The 12,974-nt window shown below is 58.6% G+C and overlaps 2 protein-coding genes across 7 annotated transcripts in view; both read left to right on the top strand.

The window, feature by feature from the left end:
• MLPH (melanophilin) overlaps nt 1-7,434 on the top strand; it is a 39,857-nt gene extending 32,423 nt beyond the window's left edge. For all 6 annotated transcript variants that reach the window (XM_032480580.1, XM_032480583.1, XM_032480578.1 and 3 more), the window contains 5 exons: nt 873-965; nt 1,820-1,897; nt 3,514-3,571; nt 4,473-4,570; nt 6,247-7,434. In XM_032480580.1, coding sequence (XP_032336471.1) covers nt 873-965; nt 1,820-1,897; nt 3,514-3,571; nt 4,473-4,570; nt 6,247-6,273 — 354 coding nt within the window. In that variant the 3' untranslated portion in view covers nt 6,274-7,434. The remainder of the gene's footprint in view (nt 1-872; nt 966-1,819; nt 1,898-3,513; nt 3,572-4,472; nt 4,571-6,246) is intronic.
• A 2,180-nt stretch (nt 7,435-9,614) lies between these two features.
• PRLH (prolactin releasing hormone) lies at nt 9,615-12,645 on the top strand. Its single transcript, XM_006177803.2, has 3 exons — nt 9,615-10,190; nt 11,701-11,857; nt 12,386-12,645. Exons 2-3 carry the CDS (start codon nt 11,758-11,760, stop codon nt 12,547-12,549), a joined length of 264 nt encoding a protein of 87 aa, XP_006177865.1. The 5' UTR covers nt 9,615-10,190; nt 11,701-11,757; the 3' UTR covers nt 12,550-12,645.
• Nucleotides 12,646-12,974: the final 329 nt, after the last annotated feature.

The raw sequence follows: 12,974 nt of genomic DNA on the forward strand, positions 1-12,974 counted from the left end.
CCTGTTCCCACCTCTGTTCTCTTCAGCGAGGGCCCGTCTGTCCCTGAGGAGGGAGGGGCTCGTTGCCGGGCCTTGCGTGTTAATGGAAGCAAGCCAGCCTGAGAGCTTGGTGCTCATTCATTCCTTCTCGCTGGGCTAACAGTTCTCAGTGCCCCGAATATGGCACACATTGTGCAGGGCACGAAAGGTGCAGCTGTGAACGTCCTAGACCGAGCCCCACACTTAGTGGGGGGAGACAGAGAACAAGTCAGCGACCAAGAAAATCATCCGGTTTATGAAGAGAGCTCTGAAGACAACAAGGGAGGGTAGCGCCATGGAGCACTCCGATGCTCAGTGGTCAGGGAGGGATATTAAGAGCGAAGGCAGCTCGTGCAAAGGCCCTGAGGTGGTGTCAGACTTGGCAAGTTCAGGAATCATCAGTGAAACCCTAATACTGGAGCAAAGGGGGTGGGAGGGAGAGTGTGGGTGGCAGGTCCAAGAAAAGGCAGACTCCAGAGAGACCTGAGGACTGCAGAGGATTTCAGATCCCATGGAGGGATCCGAATGGATCTGAATGGGGCCTGGTTCGTTTCCAGAAGCTTCCTCCTCCAACTCTTCCCCAGTCCTGACCCCTCCTTCCATCCCTCGTGGATGAGACTCCAGGAAATTTATGGAGCCCCCTCTCCTCTTGTCTTGTGGGGAGACCTGCAAGGAACACAGCCCCTCCCCAGTGACCATGGAAGATGAACAAAAACAGGGTCCCCAGCACATGCACCTGGTCGGGACACCCACCTTAGGAGGAAACATTGATGAATCCGGGGAGCTGCTCTACCTGTTCTGTGACGTTGAGCTGGGACATCCAAATGACGTCTGTCTGTCTGTTGTTCCCCCAGGTTTCGGATATTGAGTCCAGGATTGCAGCCTTGCGGGCTGCGGGGCTCACGCTGAGGCCCTCAGGGAAGCCGCGGAGGAAGTCCAACCTCCCGGTGAGTGGAGGGGCCGCGGGGCCTGCGGGTTGTGCCTGGAGCCCCGGCGCCGACAGCCCCGGGCTGGCCGCCCCCTCCCCCCTCAGCTGCCGGCCTCGGTTTCCTGCTGTCGATTGCCAGTTCTTCATTCGTTCCTGTCATTTCTACCTGAAAACAGTACTTTTGGGGGGCTCTCAGCTCCTGCATGAGAACTGGAAGCACACCCACATTCACACACGTGGGTGCGCCAAGTCCAGGAGAAGCAAGCTGAACGACACCTCGTGTTGGTGGGCTTAATAAAGCGCCATTTCAAGGCGGGTGTGACAAGGGTGGAAGGATGGGGAGGCGTCGCGGACAGTGTATCGGGACGGAGTGTCAGGGGGCCTGCCACGGCGGAAACCTGAGACCAACAGCCTTCTCCCCGTTCAAGTCGGGAATTGCCAGACAAATAAATCACAGTGCGAGGAAATCTAGCAGAAGACGGATAGTCCTAGAGGAGCCGCAGACATGGCTGCCGGGGGAAACACAAGACACCCAGTCCAGCCTGAATTTCAGGTCAACAGCCAGTCCTTTCACTTTCTAGTAGACGTGTACCCCGTGCAACGCCAGGGACACACTCACACTGAAGAGTGCCCTCGCTGCTGGCCTGAAACTTAGAGCCAACTGGGCCTCCCTTTTCACTTGTATTTTAAGTGGCTGAACCCAGCAGCCCTCACGGCGGAGTGCAGGAGAGGGGTGCTGGGTGGGCTGGCGCCGGCCCAGCGGCCCACACTGAGCATCAGAGAGAACGGCCGTGGCTCCCTCCTGCTGGCCCGCCGCGTGGCTGGAGCTCCGATGAGCAGTAGTAACACTCAGGCTTCTCCCTCGTCCTCCAGATACTTCTTCCCCGGCTTGTGGGGCAATCTGGCCAGAGTCCTAAGGAGCCAAACGCAGACCCTTCAGATGAGGCCGAGGTACGTGTTACTCCATCCAAGCCCAAAAGGCTGGGAAAGGGTGAAAGACTGGCCTGGCGTTTCCAGAAGCCTGGCGAGTCCACGGGTGGTGGAGCTGAGACGTATGGACTTTAAGCAGCCGGCAAGTCTCACGGGTCGGCGTCCACAGAGGTGCACAGGGAGGTGAGAATTGGTGTAGGATGTTCATTGGGGAAAATCCAAGAAAGCTCAGATGGGGGACGGCGGGGAGGAGGCAGGCAGACCTCACACAGGGTAACTGGCTCAGGGTAACACAGAGCCCTGGAGAGGAGACCGTGCATGTCACACCAGAGTCGTCCTGTGCAGTGGCCACCAAGCATGGGTGATGACCGTTCCCGTGCTCTGTGCCCACCCCCCGGCAGGGGCACAGCGGGCTCCGGGCCGGGGAACTGGCCTCCTCTGGGAGATGCGGGTCCTGGCTGTGGGGGTGCAGCACCGGGCCAGTGTGCACAAAACAGCACAGGGGTGTCGGGTGTGGACGGCACCCCCACAGCCCCGGACCAAGGATCCTGCGGTGGAAGGGTTAACAGAAGCAGAGCAAGGGGGGGAAGAGCTGCCCGGGAGAGGGCGGGGTCTCCTGGCCTTGGGCGTATGGCTGGGGGAGGGGTGCCTGGGAAAGCGTGGCGGCCACTCCAGCTCCTGCCTGCTGCCAGATGCTCCTGTAAGCTCCAAGGACATCTCACTTCTGCTTCTCATAACAACACCAGGAAGCTAAATACAGTTTTAAATACAGTTAGAAACTGTATTTTTTCCCACCCTTCCATTTAATGTTTACGCCCCAGGTGAGCTGGCGCTGCTAGGACCCCTTCTGTACTGAGGAGGAAACTGAAGCTCAGGGAGGTAGACCCACTTGATGGAGACCACGCAGACCACAAGTGAAGAGGGACCCTTACCCTGACCCCCACCCTCTTCTCAGGGCCATGGTGCACCCTGACTTGTCCCAGGGAGCCCAGCCCTCAAGGCTTCTGCAGCCAACCTCCAGGGACAGCCCACAAAACAAGCCAGGCAGAATCACTGGGCGGGTGAGGGCAAGACTTCTAGAGGAATCGGGCCATTTTGCTCTCTCTTCCTCCCTGAGGAGGCAAAACAGAGGAAAAGCTGGGCCATTTTAGACAGGCAGGTAATTAACAAGTGAGGGAGAGGGAAGGGAAGGTGTGGAGCCCAGCAGCCGTGGGGCGCTGGGAGTGCATTAGGTACAATTAATCTTCCAATATCCCTGTAAAGGGGACACTGGCCCATTTTCCAGATGAGGAGACTGAGTTCAGAGAGAACATGTAAACCGCCCCATCACAGCGGTTACGGGGTAGTGACAGGATCCGAGCCCAGGTCTGTGGACTGGGATTTGTCTTTTTCTACTGCACCCACCCAAAGGTGGCAGTTCTCCAAAAGCTGAGCACCTCTTTATATTCTGGCATTTGGTGCTTAATTTATTGATAATGCGCATTTTAATATTGTTAAAAATTCAAATATGGCTAGAGAACAGAAGACGGCTGACCTGATGAATCAGAATCTGGGAGGATCAGGAGAAATCCAAACTTAGCCCCTGGTGCTCCCAACAATGACAACAATGCGGTGACGCGCAGAGACCTTTCTTCCAGGTGATGGGTGTGCCCTGTCTGGTGAGAAGGAAGCTCAGTAATCACCCCAAAAGTCAAGGTAAGAGTCGCCTGCTTCCCTCGTCCCTCGGGCCTGAGAGATGAGCTCAGGGGCATGAACGTGGCCAACAGGGCCCCCGTATTTCTCCGCAACCCGTGGGACCCAGCATCTCATGCCCCCGATGCTCGAAGGTCACGCCAGCGCCACGCCAGCCACCCTCAAGGACAGCTGCAGCGACTTGGTGTCTGGAGACATGAAAGGTGCAGCTCTAAGCTCATAAAGGTGGTGGTGGTGGCCTCCGTGCCCTGCGATGTGAACCATCCTGATACGACGCACAGCCCCCAGTCTTGCTGTGCAGGGCGCAGGGCATAATGAGCCTTCCCTGATGTCTTGGTGGTGACAAGGACACCAGCTCCATCCTGGATGAACGGCCCACAGTGCGGGGCCGGGCTGTGGGGACCTTGTGTTCTGGCCCACCACTCACCCCGCAGGCCGACCGCAGGTCGTGGGGAGGCAGCCCCTTCCCCGGCCCCGGGCCCAGTGCCCCCTCTGCTGAGCAAGTCCAGCCCTCACACCGTTGTGGTGCCTCCTGTCACCCCAGGTCTGAGCTGTTCCCTGGCCACCACATCCCTGGTCCTGACAGGGGGTTCTTTCCATGTCCCTCGTCTGCTTCCAAACAATCCTGGGCTCCCAGCTGCCTGCAGACTGAAGTGGGGTTGCTTCACCCAGTTGCACCTTTCCCTTCCGTGGTCCCCTGGAAGCCACCCTGCCTGCCATCTGCCTGCCGCGGAGACCCTTTCCCTCCCTCGCAGCGATAGCACACACTCCTCCAGCGGACGTGGTTTCTTGAAAGGGGATCTATTTGCTTTCATGCCCCTTTTAAAATTACTTAGGCAGCGAAGACACTTCTTTGGGGTAAGTTTGTGATTAATAAGAAACCCCCCTTCTGTTTTCCCCAAAGACAAACGTGATGACTTCGATCGGAAATCCGTGTACCACGGGTCCCTGACACAGAGGAACCCCAACAGCAGGAAGGGAGTCTCCAACCAGAGCTTTGCCGTAAGGTTTCCTCTGTTTACTGAGGCAGCTTTAAAATCCTGTGACCTGTCCGGGTGACATACCGGTATTTAGTCTTCAGAGTAGAGCAGTGGGATAAACTCACAAGATAAGGGAAATCAGCAAGAGATTTAAAGGGACATCGAAAATATTTCTTAAAGGTACCAGAGTGTTCCAGTAATGGGGTCTGCTCACCCTGGGTAGGTCTCAGCGTGGGGAGGGGACAGCCCATGAGGGAGGAGGACCCTTGGGGAGGGGACAGCCCATGAGGCAGTGAGGACACTCAGGGAGGGGACAGCCCATGAGGGAGGACACTCGGGGAGGGGACAGCCCATGAGGCAGTGAGGATTCTGCATAGCCCCACCGGCCCGCCCAGTTGTCAAGGTCATTCAGCTGAACCACGTGTGCAGGTGCCGGGTCAAAGCTGTTCCCTGACTTCCACGGGAAAGGGCTCTCTGCGAAGGACCTTAAGGTTTCTCCTGAAGCCCAGGGCATATCAGGCCAGGCCGGAAGGAGTCATGGCCTTGATTCCTACAGAGGGCTTCTTGCAGACCCTTTTCAGACACCACGGTCCCTGGTGTTTTCCGCCACACAGGAGTCTGGGGAAAGCACCAACTCTTCCAAAGCGAGTGCCCCTGCCTGGAGCCCCTGCAGCACTTCACCAGCTCAAACAGCTGACCCCTAGGGGCCACCAAGTGATGCCCACATGCCAGCAATGGGCGTGAGGACTCGGTGGCCCAGTCACCCTGGATCCCCACAGCGGTGCACAGCCACATCCCACCCGCTGGCTGCAGCTCCCCAGCAGTAACTCTGACTTCAGACCAGTTACGAGAGGCTGAGCCCTTGGCTCGGCTGTCCAGGAGGGCTGTGTGACTGCTCTGTTCTTCCCACTAACTCCGCTTTTAAACGGGATTTCAAAGTCTCTCACAGTAGAGGGATTGTTCAGATTGTGTGCGAGCCTTGTGCTGGTGGACAGGGAGGTGGGGCACACATATCCAATGAGGTCGGGCCACCCCAGACGAGGGGAAACGTGTGTGAGTGGAAATGACAAAGTCCAAGACCCCCTGTCAGGCCACACCTGCGCCCAGAGAAGGCCACCTGGACCGAAGCCAGAGCGTGGCCATCCCCGGGGAGGACTGCTGGCAATTGATAAGGAATTGCCAGCTGGGACTTGAAAATCGATATGCTTTCCAACTGGAATACAGCTTCCTGTATTTCAGAGCTCTAAACTGCCAGATGCTTTCCGTCTGTGCACCCCATGTGATGAGGGCTAGTGTCACTGACCCAGATTCACAGCTGGGGAAACAGAGGCAGAGCACGGCTGAGTAAAATAACCCACAGAGGACTGACTGATGCCTTCGCCAGCACGTCCGTGTGTGTGTGTGCACGCATGTGCATACTCCCACGTGTGTGTCCGTGCAAGTGCTCATGTATCTGTGCCTGTCTGGGTGCATGCCCATGTGTTTTTATGTACACACTCAGGTACCTAAGTTTGTGTCTACCTGTGTGCACACCCATGTGTTTATATGTTCCTCTGCACGTGTGCACCCGTGTATGTCTGTGTCTGTGTGCACCTGTGTGTGCCTGTGTCTGTGTGCACCTGCGTGTGTCCGTGTGTCTGTGTGCACCTGTGTGTGCCTGTGCACACTGATGTGGCCACGTGTGTTTGTGCTTCACAGAAACCTGTGATGACCCACCAGCCCTGAAAGGAGAGGTCCGTCTGAACAGGACAGAGCGACAGAGCGGCCCCCGTCCTTCCTTCCCTCCACCTCGGCCCTCATGCCCTCCAATCACCCTGTGCACGGCCCAGTGGGGGGACAAGAAGACACCCTGCCCACGATGCTGGGAGCTGACAGTGGTTCTCAAACCATCAGCTCTTCACCCACGTCCACAGACGACCTCCAAGCCCCTCCTGCCGGCCTGCTCTAATCTGTGAGAAACAGCTCAGCTGATATGTCTTCCCTTTAGGGCAAAACAGTTGAAACTTTTTGAAGGACACAGAGCTCTTTTTCAGTGTGACCTCCGCCCCTTTCACTGCTGGCTTGCTTCTGTTGTGCTTGTGACTAGAACGGGAAGGGCGGACCCGCACCAGCCACCTGCAGGTCCCCGTCTTCCTTGGAGCGTGTGCAGGTGTGTGTGCTTCTGTGGGAGTGCTGCGGGGTGTCAGGACAAGTGACTGGGCTCGTGACCAGCTGAGTAAGAGGGAGGGCTAGACCCCCACCCCACCACGCACCCCGTCTGCCGGCTCACCTGCGGCGCACAGGCCAGGAGAACTAAGCTGTAGCCGAGGGCAGAGTGGGCCAGTGGCAGCGGGTGAGCATTTGACCGAAGCCCCGACGCAGGGGCAGAGGACCTGCTGGGAGGCAGCTGACGAGCTCCGGACGGGCAGGCCGAGGCCCAGGGTCCAGCCCTCCTGCAGTGGAGTCCAGTAGAACAAGGACCGGGGCCCATGAGTGATGCCCGCCGGCCACCTGTCATCTGTCTGTGGACGAGCTCCGGGACCCCCTCCACCTCGGACAGCCTGGGACTCGGGTTACGTCTGAGTGTCGTGTGGCTTGTCCAGCTTTAAGGGGAGCCCGCCGGGACCCTCACAGCTGCGTTGAGCGTAGTCAGCACGTCTCCCTCTCCCTGAGCGTGGCTGTCTGTTCCACAGGGCCCAGTGCATTTAGTCCTCGGAACAGCCCATTTTGCAGAGGAGAGAACAGAGTGTGAGGTGGCCTCCCCTGGAGCTGGAAGCCACGTTGTGATCCTCTGCTGCTTCCCCAAGTGACTTTGCGTCTGCTTTAGCTTTTCTCTCTCAAGTGGGGTGTTGTTTGTGTTCAGATGAAATAGTAACTAAAAGAAAGGGAATAAATGATGCCTAAGAACCCTCCATACCACTTTCTTCCGACCTGGCAGAGGACACAGCTCCACCCATGGTTCAAGTTCAAGCATGGGTTCAAGTTCACACGCACCCAAACTCAAGAGGCCAGTGATGCCCCGATGAAACACTGATCGGCCAAAGCGGGAGCAAAAGCCCGTGGCCACCCCCCCCCCCCCCGCCCTGAGCCCCTGCCCGTGGCCCCTCCCCCGCCCTGAGCCCAAGACCCAGTTCAGGAGGGAGTGGGAGGGGCTCCCTGGGCTCCCGGCGCCGGTCAGACCCACCCCGGGGGGGCTCCATCTACCAAAGCAGAGGGTCACCCAAGACGCCCCAGCCAGGCCTGCCATCCTGGGGCTCAGGGGGTCACGAGCAGTAAGACCCCCCACCTCACTTGCATTTGCCCCCCTGCTGCCGTCACGCGGCCTCCAGCTTCAGAGTGCCCTCAGTAACTCTTGGTCCTCTGCGGGGCGCCACCAGAGACCACGGGGGGCAGGGGGACACCGTTCCCCTTCTCTCAGCGGGGCGAGCTCTCTGCTCCATGCTGAGTGGGCGGAGAGGCTACAGGGACGCCACATGCCTATGTCACCCCCGCTGGTGGGCCCCCCAGTGCACAGCCACCACTGATGAAAATAATCAGTAAACAGTCTAGAATAGAAACAAAACAGTGTTTTATCTGAGCCAGACTGAGGACTATAGCCCAGAAAACAGCCTCTCAGGTAGCTCTGAGGAACTGCCCTGGAGAAGCAGGGTTTTCAGCACAGTTTTACGTCTCGTCCAAACAAAGAGCAGTGCACAAGACAGGGATACATCCCTTCAGGGTTTCAGAAGCACAGACAGATCAGCACGAACACAGCGAGCCGGTGTGGACTCGGCACCTGGGGAGGGAGTCTTGTCATGAGAGGAGGACCAGCATTTGGCGTCCCAGGAAGGGAGGCATTTCATCTTTGATTTTAACAGGGACATTCCTTACTTCTGGTCAGTGCGCCCTTTTCCTTAATAATTAAAGCGGACGGACACTGTATGTTAAGGGGCCACAAACAGGTTCTAGTCAGCATCAAATTCAGGTGAACTCTAGAAGCCAGAATGACCCCCAGACCTCAATGTGTGACCGTTTCATTTATCAGCACCAACGCCACACGTGACCAAGGTGCTCTGCTGAAAGGGGAGGGGTCACTACACACACACTCACACGCACACATTCACTGACACACCACACACACACCACACACACTCATACACACACACACACACACTCCCAGCCAGTGCCCAGGAAGCTGCCTCCAGCTCCTGCGGTCTCACAATGGCCTGCACAGACATCTGCAAGGAAAGGACACCTCCTCCCAAGACAGAACCCCCGCCCCGGCAGTGGTCCTCCACCATCACCACCCTCACTAACCCTGAGCCCCCCCGGGAATTCTGACGGACTCCGTCCCAGTGCCCTTAGGCTGCAGCCCCGGGTGGGAGCCGGGGGCCCTTCTGCCCCCCAACCCCATGCTCCTTCCACAACCTCCTCCACCAGCGCCCCCCCCCCCAACGCCAGATCTCGCAGGGAGCCCACCGACGGCAAAACCTTCATCACTGGGAATGGGCAGCCATGGGAGGGAGGAGACCCACATGTGACTGACCCTCGGAGGGCAACGGGCTGTGCTGGAACTTTCCCCAGAAGTCTGATGGAGGCAGGTGAAGGGCCATGGGGTCCCCTGGGCACGTGCGAGGGGAGCCACCTGTGAGGTCTCTTCCCCAGGACGGGCTCCTGAAGGTGACACTCAGTGGCACTTGAATGACCCTCGATATAATCTTACGCAGAACAGGAATGAGTTAAGTTCTTAGGGCCAAGTTAAATGGTAGAATAGTGCACCGTTATTTAAAACGGCAGAAGCTACAACTTGAGGCCGTGACTGTTAAAAGAAAAGAATGAGATTCAAAACGCACGCGCCCGGGAACCTGCCCAGGAAACATGAGCAAAGCCCGCGAGAAGGACACGCGCTGGGAGAGCTGCCTGGCCGCTCTCACATACCTCGTGCTTCTGTTTTTCTGTTTTTCTGCATGTGCTCAATTCTTTTCAAATTATATGAATTGCTTTTCAAATACAAATAAGTCTGTTTATTATTTATTTTACAATAGAAACGCATGTATTTGGTTTATAATCATAATAATGAACTTGTTTATTTTAAACCATCACTACGAAGCCTCTGCAAAAGCCTAAAAAAGTATTTTTAAGTGCTCGGTCGAAAGTGGTTTGCATGTAATGCCTGCAGCTATGAAAGACCACGCACGCATAGGTGCTTGGCCAGGTCTGGGAGGGCTTACAAGGATACACACGGTGGTGACAGCCTCAGGTGACTTGTCCCTTTACCTTTCCATTAGAAACGATGACTTAAAGGAGGGGGAGAGGTGGCCGCAGGGTCACCTCCATGTGTCACGAGGCTCCCGCGCTGCCTGGACCGGGGCGCCTGGCTCTGCAGCCTGCCCGAAGCGTGAAGAAGGGAGGCTAATGTGTTTTAAAACCACTCAGCCCAAATGAAATTACATAACCCAGGAAGGGACAAATCACTTCGCTGATGAGAATTAAAAAAAAAAAAAATAGAAGAAAGGAAAAAAGAAAAAAATCTCTCCTGATGAAGCCTGGCGAGGGAGGCGGGCGGGGAGGGGTGGGTGGGCGTCGGGTAGGCTGCTTCCTCCCGGGACTATAAAGGGTGAGCCGCTCCCACCTGGGTCACGGCTCCGGCACCACAGCGCTGGCCAGCCTTGGCGGGAACCTCGGTGAGTAGCTCCCAGATGCTGGAGCGGGCGGGGGTCCCAGACACTCCTCCCTCCTCCTCTGTAAACCTTCCCTCACTGTCTGGGAATGGGTCGGTCCTAGTATCCAGGACCAGCCCTGGGAGGGAGACAGAGGGGCAGCCACCCCACCATTTGTGCATCTGAGGGCCACCCCTGTATGCCCGGGCCCCGTGCGCAAGGCTGTCCGTCGTGGAGACAGAAGGTGAAACTGTCTCAGGCGACTCTGCTGGGGACACAGACCAGGAATCCCAGCAGTGACAGCAAACCTCTAGCTCCCGGGAGGCAGGGCCTCGGGGGATCAGAGGCCGGGTGCGGTCAGTTTAGGGCTCTCCACCCGGCATGGGTCCGGCCCAGAGGGAGGAGGAGACAGCCCAGCCCATTTGGACCCACCTCTTTATCCTTCTGCTTTCATAGTGACGCCTCTGTTTCCTCCTCCTTGGGGTTGCCCTGCCACTGTGTGTGCGACACCCCAGCACATTTCTAAAAAAGGAGAGAGAGGTGGCCATTTTCAATCTCTCAGATGGAGAGCACTTTCCATGGGGCTCGGGGACAGGCTGGAAAGCCAGGGTCGGCAGAGACAACCTCCCTGAAACAGACAGGCTTCCTAAAGTGCCCGGGGTGGGGCCCCTACAGGAGGCGCCAGCCCCACGGGGTAGGGGCACCTGCCGCGTGGATCTGTAGGCAGGTCAGGGCCTCTGGCCAGCAGGGTGAGAAGTGAATTTGCTGGGTGCCTCTGCAGCCCACAGCGCTCTCTCCCACCACCTGCCCTAGGGCTGTCCTGCTGGCTGTCCTGGGGTCACAGGGAGGGTGAGTGCTCCTGGTAAGGCCGGGGGTGATGACCCTTCTCCAGCGGGCATGGAGCAGGACGGAACTGGGCCCCAGGGTCCCAGCCCCTGCCATGTCCGAGGTGAGGCTGCACCCCTCCACCTCTGCACACCCCTGGGCTCCCCCAGGCAGCTCCCCACACCTGCTCGCCTCCACCGCCCCCTCCCCCACTGAGGGCTGGGTGTGCAACACACACAGCAGTGCAGAGGCCCCCCACACTCCTGGTTCCCTAACACAGACAGACAGATGGAGGCAGCTCCGAGGCAGCCCAGACCTCTCCACCCACAGCTCACACACCTCTGGGCTCCTTCTGATGACAGAGGGTCTGTGCAAACGTGACTGAGCCCGGCAGAGACTGACGCACACGTGGTCACCTTGTTTAAGGCTCGCTGTACCGAGGTGGGGACGGGGTCCCGGGGAGAGGGGGGTTCGCCGAGGGCCAGGTTTGCCTGCCACTTGTATGCTCACTCCCACCCAACCCAGAGCGGAGAAACCCGCAGTGGAGCACGGCCGTGTGCACACACATGCACGCACTTGCGTGGACACAGGTGCACACACTCACGCACACTCACATCCACTCTGCCGCACACACTCGCTCACATCAGCTGAGGCGCTCAGCTTTGTGCACACGCGTCCTCGTGTGAGCTTACCGCTGCTCCTGCCCCAGGATGCGCCTGCCCTCGCGGGATCCCACCTCCAGCGGGCCTCGGTGAGAAGGTAGGGGATGAAGGCGTTGCGGGCCTGGCTCCTGTGCCTGCTGCTGCTGGGCCTGGCCCTGCGGGGGGCGGCCAGCCGCGCCCACCAGCACTCCATGGAGATCCACAGTGAGTGCTCAGACCCTCAGCCTCCCTCGCCTGCCCCCACCACTCTACCCCTGGGTCATGAGCAGGTTCTGGCCACCTCCTGAGCTGGGGCACCATCCTCGCTAAGTCCCCCAGAGCTGGGGGCTTGGCCCTCTGATGGCCAGAGCTCTCCCCAAAGTGGCCCCAACACCTGCTCCCAAGTGCACTGGCCAGCACACCGTGGAGGTGGAGGGGTTCACTTCTCACCACCTGGGCAGCCTGGGGCTGAGCCCACTTTACCCATGAGAATGGGGGTGGGGGGCTGGAAAGGAAGGGAGAGTATGAATTCTCATTTCCCAATGTCACCCCAGCATCCAGAAATGGCCTGGCCAGGCCCTCTGAGCACCCCTCCTGGGCAGTTGGGCCCCAGAATGACCTGAGCGACAGGGCAGCAGTGAGCTGAGAGCCTGCACAGGGAGCGGGGACACTGGGCACGAGCACCGGGCCCCGTCACCCACAGGAGCACACACTGGGGCCCGTGCGATCACGTACTGCCCTCCCTCTTTGCAGCCCCTGACATCAACCCGGCCTGGTACACGGGCCGCAGAATCCGGCCCGTGGGCCGCTTCGGCCGCAGAAGAGCAGCCCTGAGGGATGTCCTGAAGCCTGGCCTCCGGTGCCTGCCAGCCTGCTTCCCCCTGGAGGGAGGTGCTGAGCCCGCCCAGGGTGGCTGACCGCCCAGCTCATCCGGGAGTAACTCCGGGGTCTGTCCCGCAGCCCCCCTGCCCCTCCTCCAAGGGCTACTGTCCCTTCAACCCTAATAAAAGCTGCTGGCCTTGTTCACGTGCGTCTGCGTGCTGACCAGGGGGGAAGTTAGCCTAGAGGATATTCAGGGCCCAGAAGCTGGAAGCTCCGTGACTTGCCCAAGGGTACCCAGCACGGAGTAAGGGGCCTGGGATGTCCTTGGTCACCTGCATCTGGTACCCTCCAGCAGACCTGAATGGCCACCCAGGCTGCACACTGCACAAGGTCACCGTGCAGGAGGCCCCAGGGGAGGGCAGCACAGCCTCTTAGCCCAACCTGCCTCCCTCTGCCTAGTTCTTTTCACCTCCCTGTTGGGACTCCAGGGAGAAAAAGAAGCGGGGACTGCTGGTTTCCA

This window comes from Camelus ferus, chromosome 5, assembly GCF_009834535.1.
Source record: "Camelus ferus isolate YT-003-E chromosome 5, BCGSAC_Cfer_1.0, whole genome shotgun sequence".
Taxonomy (NCBI): Eukaryota; Metazoa; Chordata; class Mammalia; order Artiodactyla; family Camelidae; genus Camelus; species Camelus ferus.